The sequence below is a fragment of the Parus major genome, chromosome 2 (assembly GCF_001522545.3).
Source record: "Parus major isolate Abel chromosome 2, Parus_major1.1, whole genome shotgun sequence".
Classification (NCBI taxonomy): Eukaryota; Metazoa; Chordata; class Aves; order Passeriformes; family Paridae; genus Parus; species Parus major.
Window position 1 is genome coordinate 56,644,111 of NC_031769.1, and position 25,535 is coordinate 56,669,645.

At 39.7% G+C, this 25,535-nt stretch overlaps 1 protein-coding gene across 2 annotated transcripts in view; it reads left to right on the plus strand.

Moving 5' to 3' along the window:
• The first annotated feature begins 3,741 nt into the window (after window positions 1-3,741).
• The window catches only part of TGFBR1 (transforming growth factor beta receptor 1), a 33,439-nt gene continuing 11,645 nt past the window's right edge, over window positions 3,742-25,535 (plus strand). The window contains exons 1-6 of one of the 2 annotated variants that reach the window (XM_015619244.3): window positions 3,742-3,884; window positions 11,016-11,267; window positions 11,636-11,878; window positions 17,784-18,014; window positions 23,690-23,857; window positions 24,368-24,524. In XM_015619244.3, coding sequence (XP_015474730.1) covers window positions 3,797-3,884; window positions 11,016-11,267; window positions 11,636-11,878; window positions 17,784-18,014; window positions 23,690-23,857; window positions 24,368-24,524 — 1,139 coding nt within the window. In that variant the 5' untranslated portion in view covers window positions 3,742-3,796. The remainder of the gene's footprint in view (window positions 3,885-11,015; window positions 11,268-11,635; window positions 11,879-17,783; window positions 18,015-23,689; window positions 23,858-24,367; window positions 24,525-25,535) is intronic. The other variant, XM_015619245.3, reaches the window with a different exon arrangement.

A 25,535-nucleotide genomic window follows, 5' to 3' on the forward strand; every position in this document is an offset into this window, starting at 1 on the left:
TAAAGATTAATTATTTCTTCCTCTCTCCCTGTGGGTGCTGCACACGTGTATGACTGCCACATTCTAGTACAGAAGAAAGAAATTAATCAGTGTTTAAATTGCAGATATTCCCTATACAATAACCTGATTTACTCAGTCTAAAGAGCAAGGATTTTTCAAATCTGTCCAATCACTTTGATGCTTTAAACAAAACTCATAAATCCAGATCATTTGGGTTTTCTGTGTCATCTTGCTTTGTGTTCTACCTTGCATTAAAAATAACGATGACTTCTGTTGCATAGTTCTATAATTGGAATATAATTATGTCATAGATTCATTACTTTATTAGAAAAATGAGGCTAGGCAAAATGGGGGGTTTGCCTGTTCCTCTAAATTTATGACCACTGATGACATTATTTCCATTCTCAATAAGCACTGAGGATTGAAATAGATAAGGAGTGTTTTTAAGGATTCCTTTACAGTAAATACTGAAAAATTATATTTAATTCATCCAGTTAAAATGTCATAACCATGCATTGTCATGCATTGTTTTCTATTGAACTTGGCAAATTTGTACAGTGAAACTATTTTTTCATGCAATTTTGGCAGGCAAAGGCCAAGCAATTATTGTAATTTTGAAGAATCTGTGATCACAGAATAGTTATTTTATTCTTAAACTAAATGTCCCTTTACAGAAAGGCATATCTTGGAAACTGTTTTACTGACTGCGTCATTGTCTGACTTAGCCTCACTTGACTAATTAGCATGTTTAAGGATGAAGATAACTAGATGCAGGCATCAAGATCTCTTTTTTTTTTTTTCTTGATTGGCATTCAATTTGTTTGCAGACACAGGGAGGAACCAACGATTTAAATCTTTTCAAGCCATCATTTTTATTTTGTAGTTTTTATTTAACTGCTCCATTTTGTATAGCAAAACAAAGACAGATTTCATTGTTACCAAACAGGACATGAAACATGAATTACTTTGCATCTCAACCAGTGACTCTAAGTACCTCTCCCACAGCCCTCCTAAAGATGCCAGGTACTGCCCAGGTGAGCAAACCCCCTGCTGCACCAAAAGCAGTTATAAATCTCATAAGAAGGAAGGGGAAGACCTAAATGTTGGAAAGGGGGAATTGTTGGCAGAAGTAGAAGTGGAAGAAAGATGATGAAAAACCCCAGGATGAATCTTAAGTGATAAGGGGGAAGCTAATGGGGGAAGGTGCCAACAAGAACAAGACACAAATGTCTACCAGAGCCCATTGAATATCAAGCGTCTGTACCATAATTAGAAGTTCTTAGACCGCACCTTAATCAAGACCAGAAGCTGCAGCCCTAAGAATCTGGACACATAGAATCACAGCAAGAAAAGGGGAGATTCTGGACATGCAGAACCCATATCAGTAGCTTTGCTTCTGGCCCATGTTTACTCTGGCTTTTAAACCTAGCATACACAAGATCAGAGAGAGGTACCCAGTGATCAGGACAGGGGATGACATAATTTTAGGTATTTCTTCTGTAGTGGTCTTTACCTCATGCATGATACAAAAGAAGAGTAAGGCCTGGTAAAAAAATATTTCCTTTGTAGTGGCACTACTTGGAAGTGACCGGAATCCATCTTAGCTGGTGAGTTGCTACCTGTAAGTTATTGGTTTGTTTTAATTTTTCTGTGTCTGTCAGCCAAATGTCATTCAGGATGTTAACTCAAAATATTCCCCATAGGGTTGAACTTGGAGCCCTGTAAAAAAATCCTTCACCATGCTCTGCTTACTGCTCCTTGCCTTCCTTCAGAGCTATAGTCTGTGACCCATCCTTCACAGAATCACTAGGCTGGAAGAGACCTTCAAGATCATTGAGCCCATCCCTAAACTCAGGAAATCTGTGATGGGGAAATGAATAGTGGATTTTTTTTTCCTCCTGAGCATATAACTTTCTTAATTTATAGTTTCAATACCCTATATGAACTTAAAAGGTGTCTCAGGATTTGAGCAATTTAACTGAGTGCTTCAGTGTTTCTTTCTAATGCTAATATATTTATTTGAGGGTTAGCCCTCTAAGTATTTCTATGTATGGATGAGTAAGAACATGTTTGCCTGGTGTTGTCAGCTTCAGTAGTTCATTACAGCATGAATCTATATCAAATCCAGACATTTGGTTCAACATCTGTCATGAACTGCATGTCATTAAAATGTTATTTTGTGAGAGAAAATATAACTAGGATGTGTTTATGTATGACACTGATCTCTGTTCAGAGAGAAAGGGAAAGAGAACGCATTCATAAATATTTACCTCACTTTGAACTATTATATTATCAAGATTCTTATCCAGGTGAGGTGTACTGTAGGAGAAACAAGATTTTTTTATAGAAGCAGCGTTGGCTGAACAAGTGCTAGTAAAAGCAGGCAGGAGATCAGAGTGCCCTGGCAGTGCATGTGGTGCTGGGGAGGGTGGAGGGTGCTGTCCTGGACACTGTCAGCTGGCTGGGGAGGCACCATCTGCCAGAGACAGTGCAAGGGGCTCGCAAGAGCGACTGCAAGTAACGTGGAAAAACACCTGTGATTTCGTGACTTGGCCTACGATGGGAGGGTCACACTGAAGGCAAAACAAGCAGCAAAGGGAGTATATAAGAGCATGTGCTGAGAGACTCTGAGCTGATTCAGGATCTGGACACAACAGTTAGATATTGGAGCTGGGGGTGGGTGGATTCCGGGAGCAAGCAGGTAACTGCTGGGAGAGTGGATCCCAAGAGGGAAGAGGAGAGCCTCTCCTCCTGCTCTGCCACCCATGCAAAGCTAATAAAGCTGTGGATACAAACAATAACCTCAGTCACGGTCATTTTCTTCGCGAGGCGCATCCTAGTTGCCCCAGGTTTTAAGATTCAAGGCGTACCTCAGACGCGTTTCTGGACTGAGCGAGTTCCGATTCAAGCGAGTCCGATTCCCAGTCAGCCCCGAGGTTACATGCAGACTGTGCAATAGGCTGGCAGCTACGCCTGGCACCGCTCTTCCCTCGCACGGGGACAAAGCCTGTGTGCTCAGCGCTGCGGGCTCCCGCTGCTGCGGAAGGGCAAGCCGTCCGCTGCGGGATGGCGGAGCGGCCGGAGGGCTGCCCGCGGGAACGCCGGCCTGTCCCGTGCCCCCGGCAGCCGGCATGTGCGCGGGGAAGGAGCGGGAGCGCGGGCCGGGAGCTGCCGCTGCCCCGCGGGGACCGGCCCGGGGCTCCGCACGCTCCCCCTGCCCACCCGCAGCGCCTCCCGAGAGGAGCAATTCCTCAGCTACTGCTCTTTTCCTCCTCTCCCGAGGCAACGCGAGCGCTGCCCACATGCACCCGCACCTGCCCTCCAGCAGCGCCGGTGCCCCCGGGGCGCCGCACCGCAGTGCTGCCTGTCCCTCCCTGCCGCTGGCAGCGCCTCAGCCGCTCGCCGAGCGCTCTCGCAGCGCCCGGACGTAGGGAAGCTCCAAGCCCACCACCCCAGGCCCCTCGGGACCCGCGCCGAAGGGAGGAAGCGGCCGCTCTCCCGTCCGGCCAGCGGGTCCCGCCCCGCCGGGAGGGGGCGCCGCCGCCCCGCCCCGCGGCCGCGCGGGTCGCGCCCCGCTCCCGCCGCCTGTTGTTGTCGGGGCTCCCGCGGCCGCCGGGGGGCGGGGCCGGGGCGCGGCGACCAATCAGGCGGCGCCGCCGCCGCCGCGTCGGTGGCATTCGCGGCCAGAGCGGGCCGGGAGGGCGCACGCAGCGCGAGCGCCGCGCCGGTCCCCGGGCGGGCGGAGCGGGCGCGCGTCGCGAGGCGGATCCCGGCTCCGGGGAGTTGCGGCCGGGACATGGCGGCGGCCGCTCGGCGGCCGCGGCGAAGTCCCTGGGCCCTCCTGTGCCTGGCTGCGGCCGCTCTGCTTTGCCCCGCGGCGGGCGGTGAGTGCGCGCGGGTCCGGGGGCCGCGGGAGCGGAGGGAGGCAGCGGGCGCGGCGCCGGCGCCCGGGCTGGGGGTGTGGGGGGGGGTGAGAAGAGCGGCGGGGGGCGGCGGGTCCCCGCCGGTTCCTTTCAACAACATGGCGGAGGGGCCGGCTGGGGCGGAGTCACCTCCCCCCCACCCCCGGTGTCCGAGCCCGGCGGGGACCGCTCGGCCCTTTGTTGGCCGAGAGCGGCGGCGGCTCTCTCCGCGGGAGGGGCGCGGCGGGGGCTCCCCTCGGCCCCGCCGTTAATTCCTCGGCCCCGCCGAGCAGCGCTTCGGGCGGTGTCTGCCCGGGCTAACTTTGTCCGCCCGGGTGGGTGCGTGTGGCCGTGGCCCGAGAAGGCAACTTAGCTGCCGCTGGCGGAGCTCCCCCGTCCATCCGTCCGCCACTCCCGGGAGCCCCTGAGAGCCCCGCGGCTCCCGGGCGGGGTGCGCCGGCAGCGGCAGCCCCCGGGCCGCCGCAGGGCGCTCGTAGCGGTGCCCGGGAGGAGCGGCCCGTGCGGAGACGTGTTGAATGTCCCACGTCGCGGAGGTGGCGAGGGGCTGCCCCCGCTCTGCTGCACGCCGCTGCACCGTCTGCTCCTGTCGCGGTGGTGGGGGGACAGGTGAACTTTCGGTCCAACGCGCCTTCTCCTGTGTGCTCGGCGAGGACTGAGACGTGTGGAAGTTAAATCTTTAGGTGAATGTTGTACAGCGAAATGGTTTTGTTCCTCCAGCCTTCTGTAACTGTGCTTTCTTGCGAGAGAGATTTGATATCGGAGCTGTGCTGTTACAGAGCTAATGCATGGAACAGGAGTGCTTAACAGCATTCATAAAAGCAAGATATGGGTAGTTTTCTTTCTTCCTTTTTGGTTTTTTTTGGGTTTTTTTATTATTATATATACATATTGTCCTGTGGTTAGCAGTTTGGGACGTATGGCCTAATGGGATATACCGGTATTACCCTACCCGAACTGATGAGGGCTTCAGTTTCATCTATGCTAAGTTATATGGTGAAATCTGCATTTTATAATTAGTTCCCTTCTTAAGCTCTCTTGTAGTTATATTGTGAATTTCTTTGGGTTTTAAAGAGGAAGTGGAGAAGCACCATAACTTCTTCAGTTACAGCTTTGAGACATCTCTCAGTCTGGAACTATACCATGCTGTTCATAATTCAATCTAAAATGGTACTTGTGCTCAAAAAAAAAAAAACAAACGTTGCTTAAAGCACAACTTGCTATACTAAAATGTAGTGTTAATCACCCATAATCTTACTGAAGGCAATGCAAGATCTCTGATGTTGAAACAGTGAAATAAGCTACCCATGGATTGTTCTTGTGTTCTCAAAAAGGTGTGCAGCAGGCTTTAATAATTTAAAGCTTTATTACGTAATGCATTCAATTTAGATGTTGAAGGAAATTTTAGCTCAATTTGAGCTTTGAACTTTTTCCCTTTTAATGCCTCCCATCAATCAACAGTTTTCCCTCAATCTAAGACATTAAATTAAGGTTTAAAAGCTTTGTGTGAAAGCAAGGCAACAGACTTCCCTACAAAACCTTATGGGAAAAAGTGATGGCATGCTACCTTTTGCTTAAAAAAAGATAAATCCTCTCAGTTCAGTGGAATGGGGAGGAATCTAGGGTTCCTGATCCATAACTCATCCAGAGGGCCTGGTACAGGTGAGGCAGTTAATTTGCCTGAACATTGTGGTCTAATTTGATTATGTAGTTGAAGGTGTGATTTGGCTAGTGGTACTTGGAGTTCTTATTGTGGGTTGACAGAAGTTGGCCATTTTCTGATTGCCTCTGCTGGGGCTGTTCTGCAGTATGCTGATGTTACTGTGTGGGTGAGTTGTCTTGCAATATAGTTTATACAGAGGTCAGGCATGTAATGAATACCAGCAGCTAGCTGAACAGTCAAACAGCCTTAATTTTTAAGACAGAATCTGAAAATAAGCTTTCTGGTTTTCGCTGTGTAGGCCCATAGTCTTTAGTTTTCCAAAGTTCTGGGGAGTCACCACTTGGAAACTCTTGTATTCAGACAATTGCTTCTAACTACAAATAAAGATAGCATGGTGGAATGAATTTAGAAGTACAAGTAAAGATCTTTGTTTTCATAATGCTTGTAAAATTATTATATGGGCTTTTAATTTTAGCTTTCTTCAGTTAGTTTGGGGTTTTTTTTAAAAAAATCATATTCTTCTACCAAAGATAGCAGAAGCAAATTGTTACTGTATCATGCTCTAAGAGGCATGAACATATCTCTGAGTAGTGTTTTGGATAGAGGGCAAAAAACTACAAGTGCCATTTGGCATCTACATTGCAGAAAATATAACAGCACTTTTTTGAAGTTGGGATTTTACACTTGCAAGTTGTGGGCTGGGCCATAATAAAGTAGTTTCTCTGTTTTCTTGAGTGCATTACTTTGTTTGACAAGATCTGTTTGCACTGGAAGTTTTGCTTAATGAAGATGGATGAAATATATATGAAAGTTTTCCTGAAAACTTGATACCCAATACTGTTAATTTACAGTAGCAAAACTTAATTAGTGCCTTAGTGAGAAGAATGTGTTAGTAAAGGTCATGAACTATTGTGGTTTTGAAAACTGTACCTCTGTCCCAGATATTTTAAGACCTGAACCTTTATGTATCTTGAGCTAAAAGAGCTCAGAGATGAGTCAGGTGTATTGTTCGAGGTGTTCATCTGAATTACAGTCTCAGAAGTTGACGTTTGCACTGTTATGTATTATACTTTTTTCCCCTTTGGCAGGTTTTATAGAACAGGGAAAAAAAACTACCAGTGAGAGTTGCAGTCCTCTTGCACACATCCCTGAAAAACTGTTACTGTCTCTTGCACATCATTGCCTTGCTCTTTCATTCCTTGAACCTCTCAACTAAGAATTGTGATTGCTCTTCTGATGAAGTTCTACTTTCTGGTGAAATTTTTGTTTCAAAATTTGTATTTTCACTGGAAGAGGAGTTAAAATACCACAAAAGAAGTGATTTCTTCAGCAAAATGCTTTTGGAAGGCTGAGACTATATCTCTTTTTTTAAATTTGTAAAGCAAAGGTATATTATTAAATAAAGTATTAATAATGTGAAATTGTTAATTGCTTGTAATAAGATGTGAGTTTGAGGTTTTTTTAGAGCACCTCACTAGTTTTATCTTCTGTACTGCTGCTTGTTACCATCCTTTGGAAGACAGTGTCTCAATTTACAATTTACAGCTTAAAATTCTTTGGCCGAAGGTGGTGTTCTGTACTTAACTGTCTGGTTGAAGTAGTGATGCAGGATGTAAACAAATGTTCCATAGTGATTCATAGGGTTTTATGTAACTAAAAACCCAGTCTTTCTGTAATTTTCTTTCTTTAGAAAGACAGCAGATACAAAAAAGACTATTTCAGAAGGTAACAGTCTGGTTTTGATGCAGTCTTGTAAAAGATAAGTAGCTAGAGTGTACTTAATTTTCTGTTCACATTTTGCATATTGTATTAATATCTAAGCTCCTGGGAGCCAGCTAATTTTGAGTCTTGTCAAGCTGCAATAATTTCAGGGTTTCATTTGTGCTGCCAGCTTGCTTTACTCTCACAGGGAACTTTCCAGGCTGCAACATTCATGCAAGAGAGACTTGGTAAAGGAAAGGCAAAACTGTCAAACTCGGAGTCTGAGCAATTACACAAGTAATGATATTCAACATAAGAAGTTAATCTTGTGGTATGAGATATGAGAGATACGCTGTTGGTAACTTGTATGACATGATAATGTCATAATGCACACACTCCCACTTTCACAACAGCGTTGTCTCACTGTTTCTTTTGTGGTAGGCAGTCTCAAAAAGCAGGAATGACTGTGTAGAATGATAATGCTGCAATGACAAAATGCAATGCACATGGGACTACATTGCTGTGTTGACCCAATTTCTGCTCTTGGCTATGTCCCCGATTGTCTGTATGACTTTCAGTGCATTTGTTTAGCTGTTTGTCCTGTCATTTCCCCAACCTTGTATCACTTAAAACAGACATGAATTTTCATTTGTTGATGGTGGAGCTTTCATGGTAGTGGTTCCATCCAAAAACTTCTGTAATAATTTTTTTTTTTTTAAAATAATTCTGTCATGGACAGACTTGACTGAAAGTTCAGGTTTTTTCTGTTCTTCAGCAGGTTTGAAAGTGCTTTTTGTGGTAGTAGATTTAAACAGTGTTCACCAAATGCATTGAAATGCATTTTACCTGAAAGGTTACTGGCCCTGGAAGATCAGCTTAGATCAGAGTTGTCAATTTCTCATCCCTTTCTGTTATCAATCCATAGTAGCAATGTGTGTATTCATTGAAGTGAGCTTGGAGATCTGCTTGGTTTATGTCTGAGTTTTTAAAATTACTGTAACATTTCTTTGAGAGGAACAGAGACTACTTGGACAAAAAGCAAAAAATCCTATCTCCAAGAGGACAACAGTATGGGGGATTTTTTTATTATTATTTATTTTTATATCAGTTATAAGTGAAAACACTTCCTTGTAGGAATGAAGTGATACAACTACAGTTGTTCAATGGCATCTTCTCATGCTGATGTTAAATCTCATCTATGATGTGTTAATGTAGTTGTAGTTTATGCTCTTTATGCACAGAGAGAATGAGACATGGTTAAGGAAATCCTGAGTCCATATTTGTCACCTCCTGGTTTGGATTGTTGCTGAAGATGCTGAATTAGTTTTCCGGTTTGTAAAACATGGAAATTCTACTGTTACCTGCTCAAGTTGGAAGGCATGAAGAACTGTTAAGCAGCCAGAGTAGGAAGGGGGCTGAAGCATTTTTAACGAGGTTTTTTGAAGTGTATCCACTAGAGAGCAGCAAAAACCTGTATTCCTAGAGGCTTTGCCATTCAGCTGCTTAGACATTGTTTTCTCGTCTTATGGAAGGGTGAGAGCAGCTTCAGAAGGAAGCAGTGATTTATTTGCACCGAAGAAATCATTCCGTTGAGTGTGGCAGCAAGCTGTGTCTTGGCAGGAGACAAGAAAATAGTGGCATCAAGCCAGAACAAAAGTGTAAATTTTATCAAATTGCACTAAGTGGAAATTCTGTAGCAAAAGAGAGGTGGGAACAAAGTGAAACAAAATGCTTCATTTAATCATGGTTGGAACAGTGTGTCTCTACAGCTTCACAAGACCAGGAAGATGAAAAAGAGTAACAAGTGCAACCCAAATGTAATTTTTCACTTCAGGTAACTTGGCCTCTGCACAGTGACTCAATGTAAATATATCTCGTGGAATATGTCTCTTGCTGTAGGCATTCAGATTCAGATATGTAGTTGTGATGAGCCACAATTACTGTTTAAATAGAAAAAAAGTCATGGATGAAGCAAGTGAGATAAAGGTGTGCTCACTTGAAAAAGTTGAAAGAAATAGTGTGTGTAAATATTTTAGGAAGTTAATGGTTTGGATAGATTAAAAAATAATTTATTCAGGCATAAATTACCAGAGGGACAGCAACATGAAAATAAATGTTAAATTTTGTTGTAGTTAAACTTTGAATAAGACTTGCCTTACTTCCCTTATGAGACAGGAAAAGATGTGCAAAAATCTTTCAAGATTTACCTTCCTGAGTGCCAGTTTTCATTTCATCTACCTTCTAATTATTTTTTTCAATAATCTTCATCATAAAAAACAATTTTGTAATCCCATTTGTAGACTTTTCTTTGTCCCTTTTTCTGACTAGTGTGTGTGCTGGTGAATCTCTCTGAAAAAGGGTTATCTTTCTATAATGGGTCCTAAGAATTTGATAAAATCTCTCCAGTAACAGTAGAAGATAATTGGCAATGACTTGGTTTGATTCAAAATTGTGGGGAAAAGGAGTGTTTTAAGATAATGTTTCTCAGGATTCAAACTTTGAGATGACATACGTATATATTTGACATCAGATTGCCATTTATTTAAATCCATTATATCCAGTGACAGAGAAGGGTGTAAAATCCAAGGCAATCCATATTAAACTCTTGATTTTAAGTGAAATACCAGATTTTAGATTTTGGGAGCCATTTGATTGTGAGCGGATAGTTTTCATCCTTTTGGTGTGAGCTTTTGTATGTAGCCTTGAAAGAGACTTTTTATGGCTCAGGACATTTTTTAGTGCTTTGATCATAAATGTTTATGTCATTTGGTTTTTTGTGGGTGTGTGTTTGTTTGGTTTTGGTGGGTTTTTTTTTAAATTTGTCTTAAGATTCTATATTTTAATGTTTCTGTGTGTACATGCACAAGTTCTAGGCCAGCTTTTGCTCTTTGCAGTTTAACATGTGGACTCAAGATGTATTGATACTTCTATTGTTGCTCCTGCACCATTTTCTGCATGGCTTTCGTGCTGTAAATATTGGAAGGAGTGCAGAAAGAAAGTAGTAGTCTTCCCTCTCAAAGGACTTCTGCAATGTAAAGAATGAAACCTGATCACCTTGGGGTGATTAGCCTGTCATTCCTGCTTCCCTCCCCATGCCTTCTCCTTTTCTACTGCAGTTGATAGCTTTAGTAAATCACCACCTTGAGTAATGCAAGATAGCATTTTCCCGTGGCTTCATAAATAACAAGTTTAAACCATATTCTTCGTCTGTGAAGGGATCATGCAGGGTTTGGTTTTTAATGAGGATTAAGCTGATATTTGCCCTTTTGGCACAAAATGGAAACCATTAAGTAATGCATAACATATTAATCTTGGGTAACCAACAGCATCCGATTTGTCACTTACTCAAGTAATACATGTGGTTATTTTTGGAGAAAATGGCATTATTTGTGTTTGTTTTGAAAATAGCAGACTTGCATGCAGTGTCTAGATCTTTTGTAGGAAGTGCTGTAGTGGTGCTTCTTTAGCTGGAAGAACAGCTAGGATTTTTGCCTTTTTAATACTTTGTGTAAGAAGAGATGACTTCAGATCTAAGTTTGTTCTGCTCATCTCCTAATTTTTTTGTCCCCCTAAAAAGCCTTGTAGTGTTATTTCTTCATGTATCTCTTCTGTGTTTATGTAACCAAAAGGGCATCCTAGTGTTTTGAATTTATATTTCTTTAGTCATTCAAATTGTTTCTCAACTCAGAACATGTACCAACACTAACGTTAATGTTTTTTTCTCAATACAGAATTAGAGTGCTACTGCCAGCTATGTACAAAAGACAACTTTACGTGTGTGACAGATGGAGTATGTTTTGCCTCAGTAACACGAACTGCAGACAAAATAATGCGCAATAGTATGTGTATAGCAGAAATTGATCTGATTCCCCAAGACAGACCGTTTATTTGCTCCCCCTCCACCAGAGATGGAGTCCATACTGTGTCTTATTGCTGTAACACACCTCTCTGCAATAAAATAGAACTTCCAATTCCAACACCAGGTAAGGGGGTTGGGATTTTTGCTCTTTGGTTTGTTTGATTCTTTTTTTCGTTTTTTAAAACAAAATTCAGTGAAAGTGGAAGTTGTAGATAAATGTGAAGGCCTAAAGTACACCTTAGATTCTGTTAAGACAAGAGTTGTAATCTTCTGGATAGGGATGTTAGGGACAGTTTTGAAGACTTAAATAAAAAGTGTAAATAAGCACATTTCTTTTGTCCTTTGTAGTATTTACTTTGATACTCAAAATGTTACTATGTAAAAGTTTTAACAAATGCATTAAAATAATTTGAATATTACTGTGGTATACCACAAGTTTAGTAGAATAAAAGGAAATTAGGTTTTACCATTTTCTTATATTTTAACTCTCAGTCCCTACTCCTGGAAAACCAGCTTCTAACCTAGGACCTGTGGAACTGGCTGCTGTCATTGCTGGGCCTGTCTGCTTTGTCTGCATTTCACTGATGTTGATTCTGTACCTTTGTCATAATCGTACTGTAATTCATCATCGTGTGCCAAGCGAAGAAGACCCTTCATTGGATCGTCCCTTTATATCAGAAGGAACCACTTTAAAGGATTTAATTTATGATATGACAACTTCAGGTTCTGGGTCAGGTAATGTGGCATTTCTGGTAGTAATTACTCTGTGCTTAAGAGCCTTGTAAGACATCTTTTTTTTTTTTTTTAGTATTGTCAAATCTGTTTAAACTTAAATTAACTGGAGAAAATACTTGAAAAGCAAATTCTGTGTGCATTCAGTCAACATCAGTGAAGATACAGTGTAAGAAAATAAGTTAAATAAAAGAAACACTGAATTGCTGCTGCTGTTCCTTACCATTCTCAAAGTAGCCTGATTTATATAAATTATATAATGCAGGGAATATCACAGTCATCTATTGTAAATATTTTGTGTTCTGTAAGGCTGTCATTTACCTTTTGTTCTGTACAGCCTATCTAAACAACCATCTGTGTTTTTTAGATAATTTTGTGAAAGGAATTTTTTAGCTTTAAGTTGAAAATTAATTCTGAGTTAATATTTTGGCCAGTTCTTTTCTTATAGAAGATATTTTTCAGTTGCAAACAGCCATTTCTGTGTATAGAATGGATGCAGTATGCAGACCATGTCTGATGAATGTCTGTCCCTTGACGTTGTATTTTTTTGGTTTAATTCTGACTTGAAGAGGTGTTGCTCTAAGAAGATGAGGCATTAGTCTGTTCACTGCATATAGTCTCTATTGTAACTCTGACCTGTAATTGCTTATAGGATTATGGTGGTGTGTCATAGAAATGTGGCTTAATAGGTGTTATTAGGGAATGATGTGCCAGGTAAATCACTGTATAAATTAATTGATATTTGGTCTGTGTTAAGGAGGGAGACATCAAATTCTTTACCACAACCTTTTACCAAACTTCTGCTGTATAAAATTTAAATAATTTAATACTGAAAATTATTGCTACTACTTGCAAACATTTGTGTTGAAACATCCATGCCCTTTCAGAGCACTTTCTACAAAGAAATACTGGTCTTTGATTCTCAACTACATTATCTTTTATTTTCCCAAAACTGGAAAAAGTCAAAATATCAAAACCCAAGCATCTAGGTTGTATTTCTTTTCCAAGGGCAGTAACTGGTAAAACTTTTATAGTCCATTGCTTTGTCAAATAAAATTATTGTAACGTGTTGAACATGTTTAAAATCTAGATCAAAAATTCATTTTAGTCATATCCTCCCTAAAGAAGGTGAGCTTGCACTAGTTGTGTAGGTCACTATGTTTCAGCTGAGAAAGCTCTTGTGTGTCCAATAAGATTTGATCCTGATAAGTTGTTCTCTGGTTAGAACTGGGGTTTAGTAATTTGTGTTCCTATCAATTTTCTCATTTACTAACAAGAGTAACTAAGTCAGATAATGGAAGTGATTAATAGAACTTCCAATATATTGGGCTAGAGTTTGATAAATGCAAATGCTAGAGTTAGGCCTCCAGTTATGTTTGTTCTAGGAGGGGTATGCAGTACTCAGGGATACAGATAATATGGAGGAGTTAGAGATTTACATATCTTGGAATGCAGAAAGATTTGATATATATAGTTACTACACTATTAGAAGTGTAAAACTCTTCACTTAATGTCTGCATATCTAGACTTTTCCTAAGGAAGGCTGAAAAAAAATTCTAATTAATATTCAAACTTAGTTGTCAATTGATTTTTCATTCCTTATCAGGAATATTCCTTCATTTTTCTTCTGGCCTTCTTACCTGTGTTGATTCTAAAACCTCTCTTTTTTGTTTGAAAACTCTGGAAGTACTCCTTCAAAATAAGTTCTTGAAAAACAGAAAATCCAAGTTAGAAGAAACTTATATTTCTTCCTTTGCAGCACATGAGTAGAAACTCCTGCCTCTTCCCTTTCCTATTTGCAAATTAGACTTTAAGTAAAAGGAGCATGCTAGGGAATTGCTAAGCTTTCACAGCTGAATTCAGGGCACTCGGGCTGGTCTAGACTCCCAGAGCGCCTGACCTACTATGGTATCTGAGCATTGGCTACTGGTGAATGCATCCAAGGAACAAAACCAACAAATGTGGTTAAATTTGACTTATCCCTAAGGAAGCCTCTTCACTAATTTGCTTTTATGCTTGAAAGGCTGTAAAACAAGGCTGAATGTTTCCTTAAAAGGGATCTTATGACTTCAGCTGCAGTGAGTTCCATGTTGTTGAGCTGTTTGTAAGACAAGTATTAGCCTTATTTAGTGTTCTCTACTTCACTTTGATTATGACAGTGGAACAGGAAATGCTTCAGGTACTTACTTTCTGTACTGTTGGCAGTGTGTGTATTTACAATGACTTGTATCATTTGGTCTCAAAATCAGTCAGTCAGTGACTACACAAATTCACAGTGCCCTAGCACTTGAATTGATAACTTTTGTGTGTCCTGAAGTATGCCTGCAGCATTTGCATCTCACTGAAATGTGTATTTTAATGCAGGTTTGGGTACAGCACATTTAAAGTTGAGAGGACTGTACCTTTATGGAATAAATTGGGGGTAGAGAAAAGGGTCTCCAAAGAGAGAAAAGTTAGAGCTGCTAGTTAAAACCTAGTGCTTTACCCTGTCAGAAACTGAACTGTCTGAAAGGAGTGGTGTTGAGACAAGATGTTGCCAAAACACAATGGAAATGTACAGAAAAGGCAAAATAATCCAGACCCAAGAGGCATAACTAAGGAATTGTTTAGTTTGGTAACCCAAAAGCCATGTTCTGCTCTTACATTCATGCTGAGACCAGAAGAGCTCATAGTAAAATTAAAAGGATTCTACTAATTTTCATAATTCAGTATCTCTGATAAGTGTCTAAAACAGAGAAATAATCAGAACTCTAAAAATGAGCTTCCTATTCAGACCAAAAGGGAATAGGATTCATTTGCTGCAATGGTGAATAGTAAGCTGCTATTAATTTATTCAGTCTTGACTTACGTTAGTATTGCCATGTTGTTCCATGACGAAAAAGACCTGAAAAAAGGAGTTACTCCATGAAAGGAATTAATGGAACAGCTAAAATAGATCCTTCTGATGAAGCTACAGCTTCTAAGAGAAGGATTTCAAAGACTCTTGGAGCTGAGAACGATTTTCAGATCATGATGCAGATCTCTAAATATCAACTACATATTGTATAGACAGATGGGGACGCCCATCTGTTACTGTCTTAACTCACAAATGACGAAGTCACTTAGTTACAAGGGAGTAGGAAGAATTGCCTACAACAGGGGAGAAGCTTTGGATAGTATTGGTAGGCGACTTCCAGCAGGAACTTAAGCTGTTTAGAAATCTAAAGGGTCACAGAAATCAGTGCAAAGTTGAGTCAGTTGAAGTTCCTTAAAAACTATTTTGCAGTTCTTAGAAGCTTGAAGGGAAGATGATTTTTCACACAATATAGAATGTTTTGGGGATTTTTTATTACTCAGCAGAGGAAGTCTTCTGGGCAGAGACTTATGAACAAGAACAAAATTCTAGTAGCTGCTTTGGTTGACTACCTGTAGTGCCGTAGAACTTAATTCCTGAAGTACCCACTTCAGTTACAAACTCCTTATGCATTGGAAAGTCACTAAATTAATCACAGTACACTTAAGATATCCCTTCTTTTTTTGTTAGACTTTCAGAAGGCTTGAGGATACTTTATGATATAAGAAAACGATGATGGTTTTAGAAATAAATTGGATGGCCATGGCTAATACAAGGTGTCAAACGTGGAGCTGTTGTTGAATTTAATATGGGCTCAAATTTTCTTATTCTCCTATTTGGCAAACTGGCTATCATCTTTAAGTGAAGGTGTACCCAAAAGCTTGGTGTACAGTTCTGTGTGAAAAGCACATGTGTATGTGAAAGGCTGAGGCTGTAGCTGTCTCCTGTGAGATGCTTTTCAGGCAGTCTGCTTTACAGCACAGCAGTTGCTCAAGTTCCTGGTGATACAGAGCTATGTTTCTTCTAAGCAAAATGAGGAAACTGCTCAGTTTCAACTGAAAATCTGTAATGAATTGCTGTGAATGCAAGATAAATATGGATTCCAGTCTCCTGGAAGCAGCAGTAGTAAGAGAAAGATTAGTTTCAGACAAATGGAAACAAGTTGAATCTTGTAAATACTGTAGAAATAAATATAGAAGTAAGTGGATAGATCACAGTAGGGTTTTTATCCTACAGTGACATTAATGTGATGAATGGGAGTTTGTAATGTGAAACTGAAATGCTTTCTGTCTAGAAGGTTTAGAGGCTAGTTATGTTTAGCAGATAGCTGATATCCTTGGACATATACATTTTAAACAAGGAGAGATGTCTATAAAAGGTGCAGCAAGTTGAGAGCAGTGCATCTGAAAGTGGGAATATATGAACAGTTTACTGATACAACTGTATGGCCTATCACCCATTTCAGGTACTCCAAAATCATCTTGTATTTGACATTTGCTCATAGATTTTGCAGTAGTGTGTAAATTCTAAGGAAGAAACGTTCTCTGACCAATGAAGTTAAATTTTTCATTTTCAGGGTTGAGTTTGGTCATGTGGTTCTAATCTGGCCTTTTTGGCATATCAAATGTCTGTCCATAAAGAATGAAGGTTAGGCTTCATAGAAGAGCCTCTACAGTTTGGGCATGCAGCACAATTCACCTGAGGAGTATTAAAGCAAAAGCTTTAACTTTCTCAGTAGAAATTACTACAGCACCTGACAATGATTAAATTGCTGGTATGGTGTACATTTTTTTCCTTCCTGTTTTGATGTAGGTATGTTGTCAGCACCGATCATGCAGAAAATTCCTGTAGGTCTAGAATTTTTGAGGAGTTCTTGTGAACACTTTGCTCTTCTCAGACTGAGACACAAGCATGACAATGCTGCCAACCAGATAGATGTCCTTCTGGTGCTGCTGTTAGCAAAGAATGTCCAGAGGTGGACAAGAATTAATTATCTGAGCTATTAGTTGGGATTTATTTTCTATAACATAAGGAAATGCAGGTGTTCTGTCAGCTATTGGAGGAGTGATTACAGAATAATAGATTACTTTGTAAAGTGTTTGGTTTAAGTGAAATAATCCTATACCAAAAGAGCTTATCGTAAGCAGATAACCTGGCTGATGCTTTCATCCTGCAGTGTAGTATCAGTGTGGAGTCCATTGACAAGCCCTGCAGTTAGAACAGGAAAGATTTAAAATAAGCAAAAAACCCAGCCTGGTTGCAGGATTCCAGTGCAGCTTATTGTAAGTAATAAAAATTACTGAAGCATACTGAAGAGGTGCTTTGTGTTGAAAGCATGTAAATGTTCCAAAGCTATAAAACCTTCAAGAACTACATTTTTCTCAATTATAATTACAGTGAGGTGCACAAGAATGGCCTGTAAAGCAGGAAGTTTGCATTACAAGGATGTTTTCCTATTTTACAGTGACTCAAGATTACTACTAAGAGGCTATTGGCACACTTGGGCATGAGTGTGGATTTTCAGCAGTCAGTGATGCTGATAAGTGTGGTTTAACTAAGTTAGAAATGGACTATCTAGTGATAAGCCAAGTAAGTTAGTTAGTAGCAAAAGTGCTCTTAGACTGCTTTGCCAGGAAAGTCATGGGCAGATCCTTTTTCCAAAAATAAAGGAAAAACTCACATTCATCACTAACAAGCAACCAAAAAAATCCCTAAACCTGGTCCTGACTGCCTCATTATTACTGCTTCTTTTTTTTCATTTAAATGAAACTTTATGGTTCAGCAAGTGACGACATTCCTAACTGAAAGCAAGTTTGTGTTGTGCTTTTAACAACCATAGAAGTAGTTTGTAGCATAATCTCCTTGAGTACTTGTTAAGTTGGCATTTTAAGGGTGAAGGCAGGATCTCGCCTATGTGCTTGCTAGCAGTTCTCAACAAGCACTTAAAAATCCTAGGGAGTTATGTGCATTGTAAGAGAAATACCCTAACAGAAATGGTATCTCATATTCAGTATGTGGGATAAGTGCTAATTCTGTAGAGTGATATTTAAGGTTAATGTAAAATCTTCTTTTTAGGTTTACCTTTACTTGTGCAAAGAACAATTGCAAGAACTATAGTACTTCAAGAGAGCATTGGTAAGGGTCGCTTTGGAGAAGTCTGGCGGGGGAAGTGGAGAGGAGAAGAAGTTGCTGTGAAGATCTTCTCTTCAAGAGAGGAACGGTCATGGTTTCGAGAAGCAGAAATCTATCAGACAGTTATGCTACGCCATGAAAACATTCTTGGATTTATAGCTGCAGACAACAAAGGTTGGTGACACTACAAATTCATTTTGCTGATTTGCACCTGGTCAGAATAGATAATACATGAAGGGGAGAAAAAAGTTGCGAGGATCCATTTAAGAGTAGCAAAAAATAGTTTTGTTACTGAAGCAGTTCAGGGTTTGGCACGCTTTTCATAGGTTTAATGAAAAAGTACATTGTCTTTTTTTTAAATTTGTTTAAAATGCTTTGGTATCAAAAAGGAGATGCTTTATCCCGTGAGCCCACACATCTGCTGAATACTTGTACCTGTCATTACCTCATAACCTAATAATATAGATGTGTGGGCCTGAAAGAGATCATGTCTAATCCTGTTGTCCTGATATAAAGTAGGAGGTAGCGGATTTGTTCTTAAGGCTGAGTTATGAGACGTTATTCTTTGAGAAGTCTGGTTAGAAAATATAGTGCAAAAATTGAATTAATGATTTGTTTCCAGTGGTAAGCTCTCCTGATAAGCCTTTAACCATCCAGTAAGAGGAACCTTTGATTTGTTTTGATTTTGGTCAGATTAAAGTTTCTTGGATTTTCCTGCAATTCCAGTAAAGATGCAAGAATCTGAAAAAAAAGTTTTAATTTCTTTCATTAAGGGGAGCTGAAGTATTAAGATGCTGTTCCATTCAGTTATCTTTCATCTGAAATTGCATCTTTCACCACAAATGGCATTTGACTTTTGTGAAGAAGGCATTAACAGAAAATTGTCAAATTAGGGAGGAGTCAATAATTTATACACATGCTGAATTTTTAAAAGGCTCTCAGTTTTGTGGGAAATTCCTAAATGGTTTTAGGAGTTTAGGTTTAGTGAGGGTCAAGTTGTGTAAAGTTCTTTTTAATTACCATTAGATGAATTTCAAGTTCCTATATAAATCTGTGGAATTGGAATAGAATCCAAGAGATTGTGCAGAACACCCCTCCAGAAATGGGTTGTCTAAGTTAACTTGCTCCTAACAGATGTTTGTGCCACTTCTTATCATCCAAGAGCTTGCAGATCAACACCATACCAGGCAACTTTTTCCAGCAGTTTCATATGCCTATCCTTAGAAACTGTCTTATTTTCATGCCTAGAGCTGTATTTGATATTACCAGCACCTGCGAGAGCTGGAGTTTGCTCTGGTTGGCCATGGGGAGTATCTGGAGCCTAGGTTTAAAATTAGATCCAGCTGCATTAAAGCCATAAATGAAGAGCCAGCTCTGCAGAAGCTGTAGCTTCTATTTAAGAGCATAAAGGATATATTGCAAGGATATATTAGTTGTAACTTTCACAAAATCCATCTGTGGTTAAGTATACTGGTGTCTCATTTTGCTTGAAGCTTCCAGGTAGTTGGTCCCAAAAATACATTTGACTGCTGTGAAGAGGAGGTATGAGACAGGTTTCCTAAATGGGTGGGTTTTAAAAATAATTTCTTGCTTGCTGAGTTGTGTTCCAGATGCTATAGCATTTGACTTGGTCATCTTTAGTTTCCTTGTAATATAATATAATGTGGTATGAAATTGTTCTTTCTGTTTTTCTGTTAATATGCTTTACATACAAAGAATAAATCCTTAACTGATAGGTCATGGCATTATTTGAGGTTTTAAGCCTTCAGGGTAAGGCTCTTCTACTTTGAGAACTAGTTGGTGTCTGGTTTTTGAAAAATGGATAATGTGTTTTGAAAATGCCACTATTCATGACTGTGTCTGAGCAGATGTAGAAATTGTGTTATTTTTAAACCATCAGTGCAGAATTAATTCCTAGTATAACCTTTTTTATTCTCTTCAGTGAGGAAGTATACACACACTGTTCACTCCCTGGGCTAAGAATTCAGTCCTGAATATTGAAGAGGGTCAATACTTCAGTTCTTGTTTAGAATACTTCAGGCCACCTGTATCCCATTAAACAGGAGAACATAAAGGAACCATTATGGAGGTAGTCATCCCAGTTTAGCAGGTGCACTATCATGGTGCTCTGAAAGGAGGTGGTGTATCACAACATGGCATTAGAGACCAATGGCTTAAGAACACCTAAGTGTTCCAATGGCTTAAGGAACAGTCCTTCATTATAGATGCTGGTGCTAACTCATAAATGTTTATGTAGTGCCAGGTGCAAAATTACGTATTTGCTCACAACAGGAATATCTGTGGAGGGTTTGCATCCATTTCTCTGTAGAGAATACTGCATATAGAACAATACTCTTGAATGTATTCAGGAGTTAACACCACCTAGCTGAAATGCACAAATCATTAGACTGCAAGAATCTGTGTGTCTGAGGTACTGCAGAGATACAGGAATGGTAGTAATTTTAAAATTAATGAAGGACTAGTAAAAGAGCTGTAGAACCAATGGCTTCACTGCTGCTGGAGGCATTAATAATGTCTTTCCTCTTACCACAAATGCAGTTTTTCACAACTGCTGAGGAACATCTTCCTGGCTATTTACTGTAAAATTGGAAGGGATTCTTTTGGGTAGGAGGGTGTGTGTTTAGATAAGAGCTTGTGACTGAACCGCTTTTCTACTACGCTGTTCAGACAGCCCATGTGCCTTAATGGCACATTCTACCCTTCTACTTCCCCAGACCTGTATCATGTTCAGAAGGCTACAGGAGCTGGTCCAACCTGTCTGCTTCCCATCCTGTAATCTACTGGGAAATAGGTGCTGCATTTAAGGCAGCTTGAGGTCTGAGAAGCAATGAATGATTTTAAACTGCAGTTGTGGTCTGCCTGACAAGCACTTTTGTATTCTGGGTGGCTCTTTGCATAGCAAGTATGTGCTAACTTGCAAATACTGCTAGGTCAGGGAAGTTACTTTCAGGGCCATGTGTTGTCTTGTTTTAAACCATCTAAACACACAGTTTGTTTTGTGCATGTTTTGTTACCAGTTACTTCAAGGTAAACTGTATCAGAGACAGCTTATCTTATGTACTATTCTAGTAACAAGAGTAGTGTCAGCAACTGCAGTTTACAGTACTAAAGGTTTCTCTGCAGTAGCTGGCTGTAATCATAGCTGTCTGTAGGCAAATTAAAATAAGGTGAGGTCTTGCACTGCACACGTACAGATAACTTTATGCACTAAAATACCTTGACTTCTCCATTCCTTCCCCTTAACTGAAAGCTGCACTTCACTATATGATAGTTTGGTTCAGTCAGAGTACCGTTCATGGTAATTAGATCCCCAAAATTGATGTTAAACAATATGCTGCAAAGAAATGAGCAGAATTCCTGCCTCTTGAGAAGTAATATTTCAGCCATTTATCCTTTTTAAAGTTCTGGGTTTAGCCTAAGAAGAAGGAATCTGCACAGCTCAAGTGCTTTTCATTGTTTAGTCAAATGACTGTGTCAATGTGATAGAGTCAAGCTGTTATGCTAACAAGGCACCAGTCATGCCCTAGTCACTGACAAAAGTCTCCCTGAATATCTCATTTCTAAGAGATTTCTAGTTGTAGATCCCATCTGAATATTATATTTTCATTGCTTTTTCCTGTTTTTTTTTCCCTAATATTACACTATCTGTGTGCCGAAAAAGGCTAAATCTCTGCTTTGGAACACTTTGCAACATAACACCACACAAAAAAAATGGTGTTTTGTTGGTGTTGATGAGGGAAAAAAAAATAAAACATTTTTCACTTAAGTGATTCCAGTCAATTGAATTTTAATTGAAACTTCATTATATAATTGATATAGCAGTTGTATAAATTCCTTTTTTCACGAGTCAGCTCTACTGAGATGGATTTTGCTTGAATATCAGTAGTGTGTTTCCCAAACTGTAATCTGTCTCCTGATAACAAATCTGAAAGCTTCTTTTCTCAGAATTTCAATATTTTTTGTAGTTAAAAAATAAAATCTTTTACTTCTGAATGATCTTGGTGGTATAAAATACTTTCAAGTCTCTTGAAATAGCTGAAATAACAATAATTAATCTCTTAAATATATTTCCAATAACACATGTAATTTTTTTTTTTTAATATTCTGAAATCATTTGAGATTCTTGATCATTGTGTGCATGTAAACTAAATTAGTTTACCTAATCATGGAAAGCTGGGCTACTGTATGTAATGACTATTCAGTGTAGTTACTTTTTCCTACCTGATGATGCAAATCCTGTGATGGAAAGTTTCACGGCAGATGCTGTTTACCGTGCAGCCAAAAATACTCAGGGTCAGGTTAATTATTACTTGGTAATAATCAACTACTGTCAACAGATTAAGAAGACTTACATTTATCCTAACATTCTACTTGGAGTGCTAAACAAATGTATAGCTTGTCAAATATGGCAAGGCAAGGAAAACATAGTAGGTCTCTTCTGATAGCTGGACACTGGACCTATTGCTGCATTTCAGCTTGCCTGTAATTAATATTATTCATGTAGATTTGGATATAGCATTGTCTCTTCTTAAAATCTGGTTGAATGGGCACAAATATAGCATGTAATAGGGAAGAATCGTGGTTTCTCAGACTGGATGGTAAGCAAAGCTTATATTTCTTATTTGGAAGGAAGGTAGAGCTTGAATATTAAAACTTGCAGGTAATACACAAGGTAAAACTGAATAGAAGGGTTTGTAACCAGCAACATATTCCCCTCTTAGGAGGAAATGTAGTGCTAAAAAGGGAGAAGCTTTGTACAAAGGCACCATAGTCTTGAATCAAAGCTGTGATAGTTCTTCAGAAACTGACATCTTTTATAGAGCTGTTAAAACACAATAGGTCTGGTAGACTAATTAAAATTAGTTTTATTTCCCTCCTTACAGGTGTCTAGTACAGATACCTGCTAAGGTATCCCACTCCTAAGAAACAGGAGAAGAAATTAAATACAGGACCAAGCAATGAGTGTGTATAATGTTAATGCCCAGGAGAGGATTATTTCAGGCAATGTGGGATCATAACTAATGAGCCAGTAGAGTAAAACTGAGTGAAGAAAATATTCTCATGTGATATGGTTAGTTTACTTGGAACTTGTGCAACTCTTTGGAGCTCTCTGGCTATGTGTATTTAAGAGCATCTTTTCTGTGCCTGTGAGCTCATACCTGTTTCTAATGGTTCTCTAAGAGTGGTTTAGTGAAGGCAATACTGTTGGATTGATTCTACAGAGACCATAATTCTCTTTGGAAAAAGTCACATTTATAATACAATGCTGAGTTCTAGGAGTTTGTGCTTGGATATTGCCATGTAGCAAGAGATGCAGCAGTTCTAACTAAAAAATAATTTAAGATTTTTTAAAAGAAAAAAATCTTTCCTTATTCCTTTTTCAAAAAACAAAACTTAGGCATCCATTTAGTGGACATAAGACTCTTTCTGCAGCTGTAGTAGCATTTTACCAGTCTTGTACAGGTTGGAGTACGTGACTGATGTTTTTAAATTTTTTTGCATGTTTAAACAGCTTAGTTGAGACTATTCTGTAAATGTAGCAAGCTACAGTTCTGTTTCCTTTGTGGAAACTGTTTGAACTGATATTAGTCTTTTTCCTACTCTGAAGTAATTGGAGGCCTTTTAATTTTGGTGGATTATTTTATTTTTTCTAAAAAGAGGCATTTAAGTGTTACAGGAAGAGTCTTAGAGTCTAACAGTAAGTCTAATTTACAGAGATTACTTGCAGACTGTAATTTGTACTTCAAGTATTGTATAAAAGTGGAACATACTGTTCATTTGTTGTTTGTGTGTGTATGTGTGGTACTCATGCCAGTTTTATTCTGCAGACAATGGTACTTGGACTCAGCTGTGGCTAGTGTCAGACTATCATGAGCATGGATCACTCTTTGATTACCTGAACAGGTATACAGTAACAGTGGAAGGAATGATAAAGTTAGCTTTGTCCACTGCCAGCGGTCTTGCTCATCTGCACATGGAAATTGTTGGCACACAAGGTAATCTTTCAATTACTTTGCTTTTCATGTGGATAAAACTGGTTGGTTTTTTTGGGTTTTTTTAATGACACATAAGTAGCTCATTCTATACTGTGATGATTTCCAAGTTAATAGGACTTCTTAATTTGAAAGGTTTTTTGCCTTCCTTTCTCTGGTGTGGTGATGCAACAGTCCTTCCTACAAAAAACGATGTTAAAAGGCACCACGTCATGGTGCATGTAGCATCTTCTTAACTTGGAGTTGATACAAAGTTTGAGGAGGATGTGTGTGCAATAAATACTTGCAGGAAGAGGGAAAGGAGCAAGAGTGGTGTAATACAGTAAACACAAAAGACACTTTCCTAGACAGCTGGACAATCTACAATGAATGATTTCAGGAGGTACCCTGGTGCACATCAAGTGTCAGAAATGGAAGGAATTCTGTAACTTCAAATAAAATTTTGCACCAGGCTTAGAATGAAAGCAGGTTGGTTTGGGGTTTTTCTACAGCTTCTGTTTTTTTCCCTTACAGGCAAACCAGCGATTGCCCACAGAGATTTAAAATCAAAAAACATATTGGTGAAAAAGAATGGAACGTGCTGCATTGCAGACCTGGGACTGGCGGTTAGGCACGATTCAGCTACAGACACAATTGACATTGCCCCAAATCACAGAGTGGGAACAAAAAGGTAAAATCATTTTTGCGATGTGTAAGGCAACTTTTATAATAATATGCTTTGGTTTTTCATGTCCTGTATAAATTTGTGTTGGTAGAAGTATAAGCAGCAGGAAAATGTAAAGGTAGAGTTCTTAGGCACTTCCTTGCCAGCTGGTATTTTAGCTAGACGGTAGGTGCTTTAAAAGCACGTTCAATGTTGGCATGTGTAAAATACTGCAAACTTGCTAAGTATTGTAGGGCACAAATATGGATTAAAACAAGAGACTTGATGACTGATGATTTTACAGACTTCAGTGCTCTTTCTTTCTTCTCCTTGCCATGTGTTGCATGGAAATGTTACTTGCAGCCCAATCAGGAGTTTAAGACAGGATTATTGACAGTGACAGTAAAAGCTGTGGTTTCACTGTGAAGCCTGTGTGGTAGAACATAGAAGATGCAGAGTCTTGGACACGGGCTGTCTTGGAATCACATTTTTGAGAGAAATGCAAGAAGTTAAAACAGTCATCTTTGTCATCTAATGCATAAATAGAATCTTAAGTGGATGAGTCAATACAGTCTCTCTTAAAAGCTTTTTCTGAATTTGGAAATACAGGTTTTTCTTGCCCTCAGAAGAATTCAGAGCTGTTTAACTCAGTCAGCACAAGTGCAATAAAACTTACTGTCAGTAATTTATCATCAGTGAACCTTCAGGCAGTAGTAACTGGAAGCTATAAATAAATTTCCCTTAGAAATTCATGCATACAGAGATAGCACTAATTGAACCACAGCAAGCATTCTGGATGTGGGCAACTTTTCTTTCTTCTCATGCCTATAGGTTCAGTGCTATGTCAAACTGGAGTTTGGACACTACTCCTAGAGAGATGTGTGACAGCCAAGCCCATGTAGCTTAGCAGTGTTGGAGAAAATTGTGTTGTTGTCCAGTCTTCAGTTTATGTGTCAAAAATACTTTAATATCATTTTAGTAACCAATATTGTGGGGTGGGGGGTTGATTGGGGTATTACAGTGAACTAGGATGCTCCT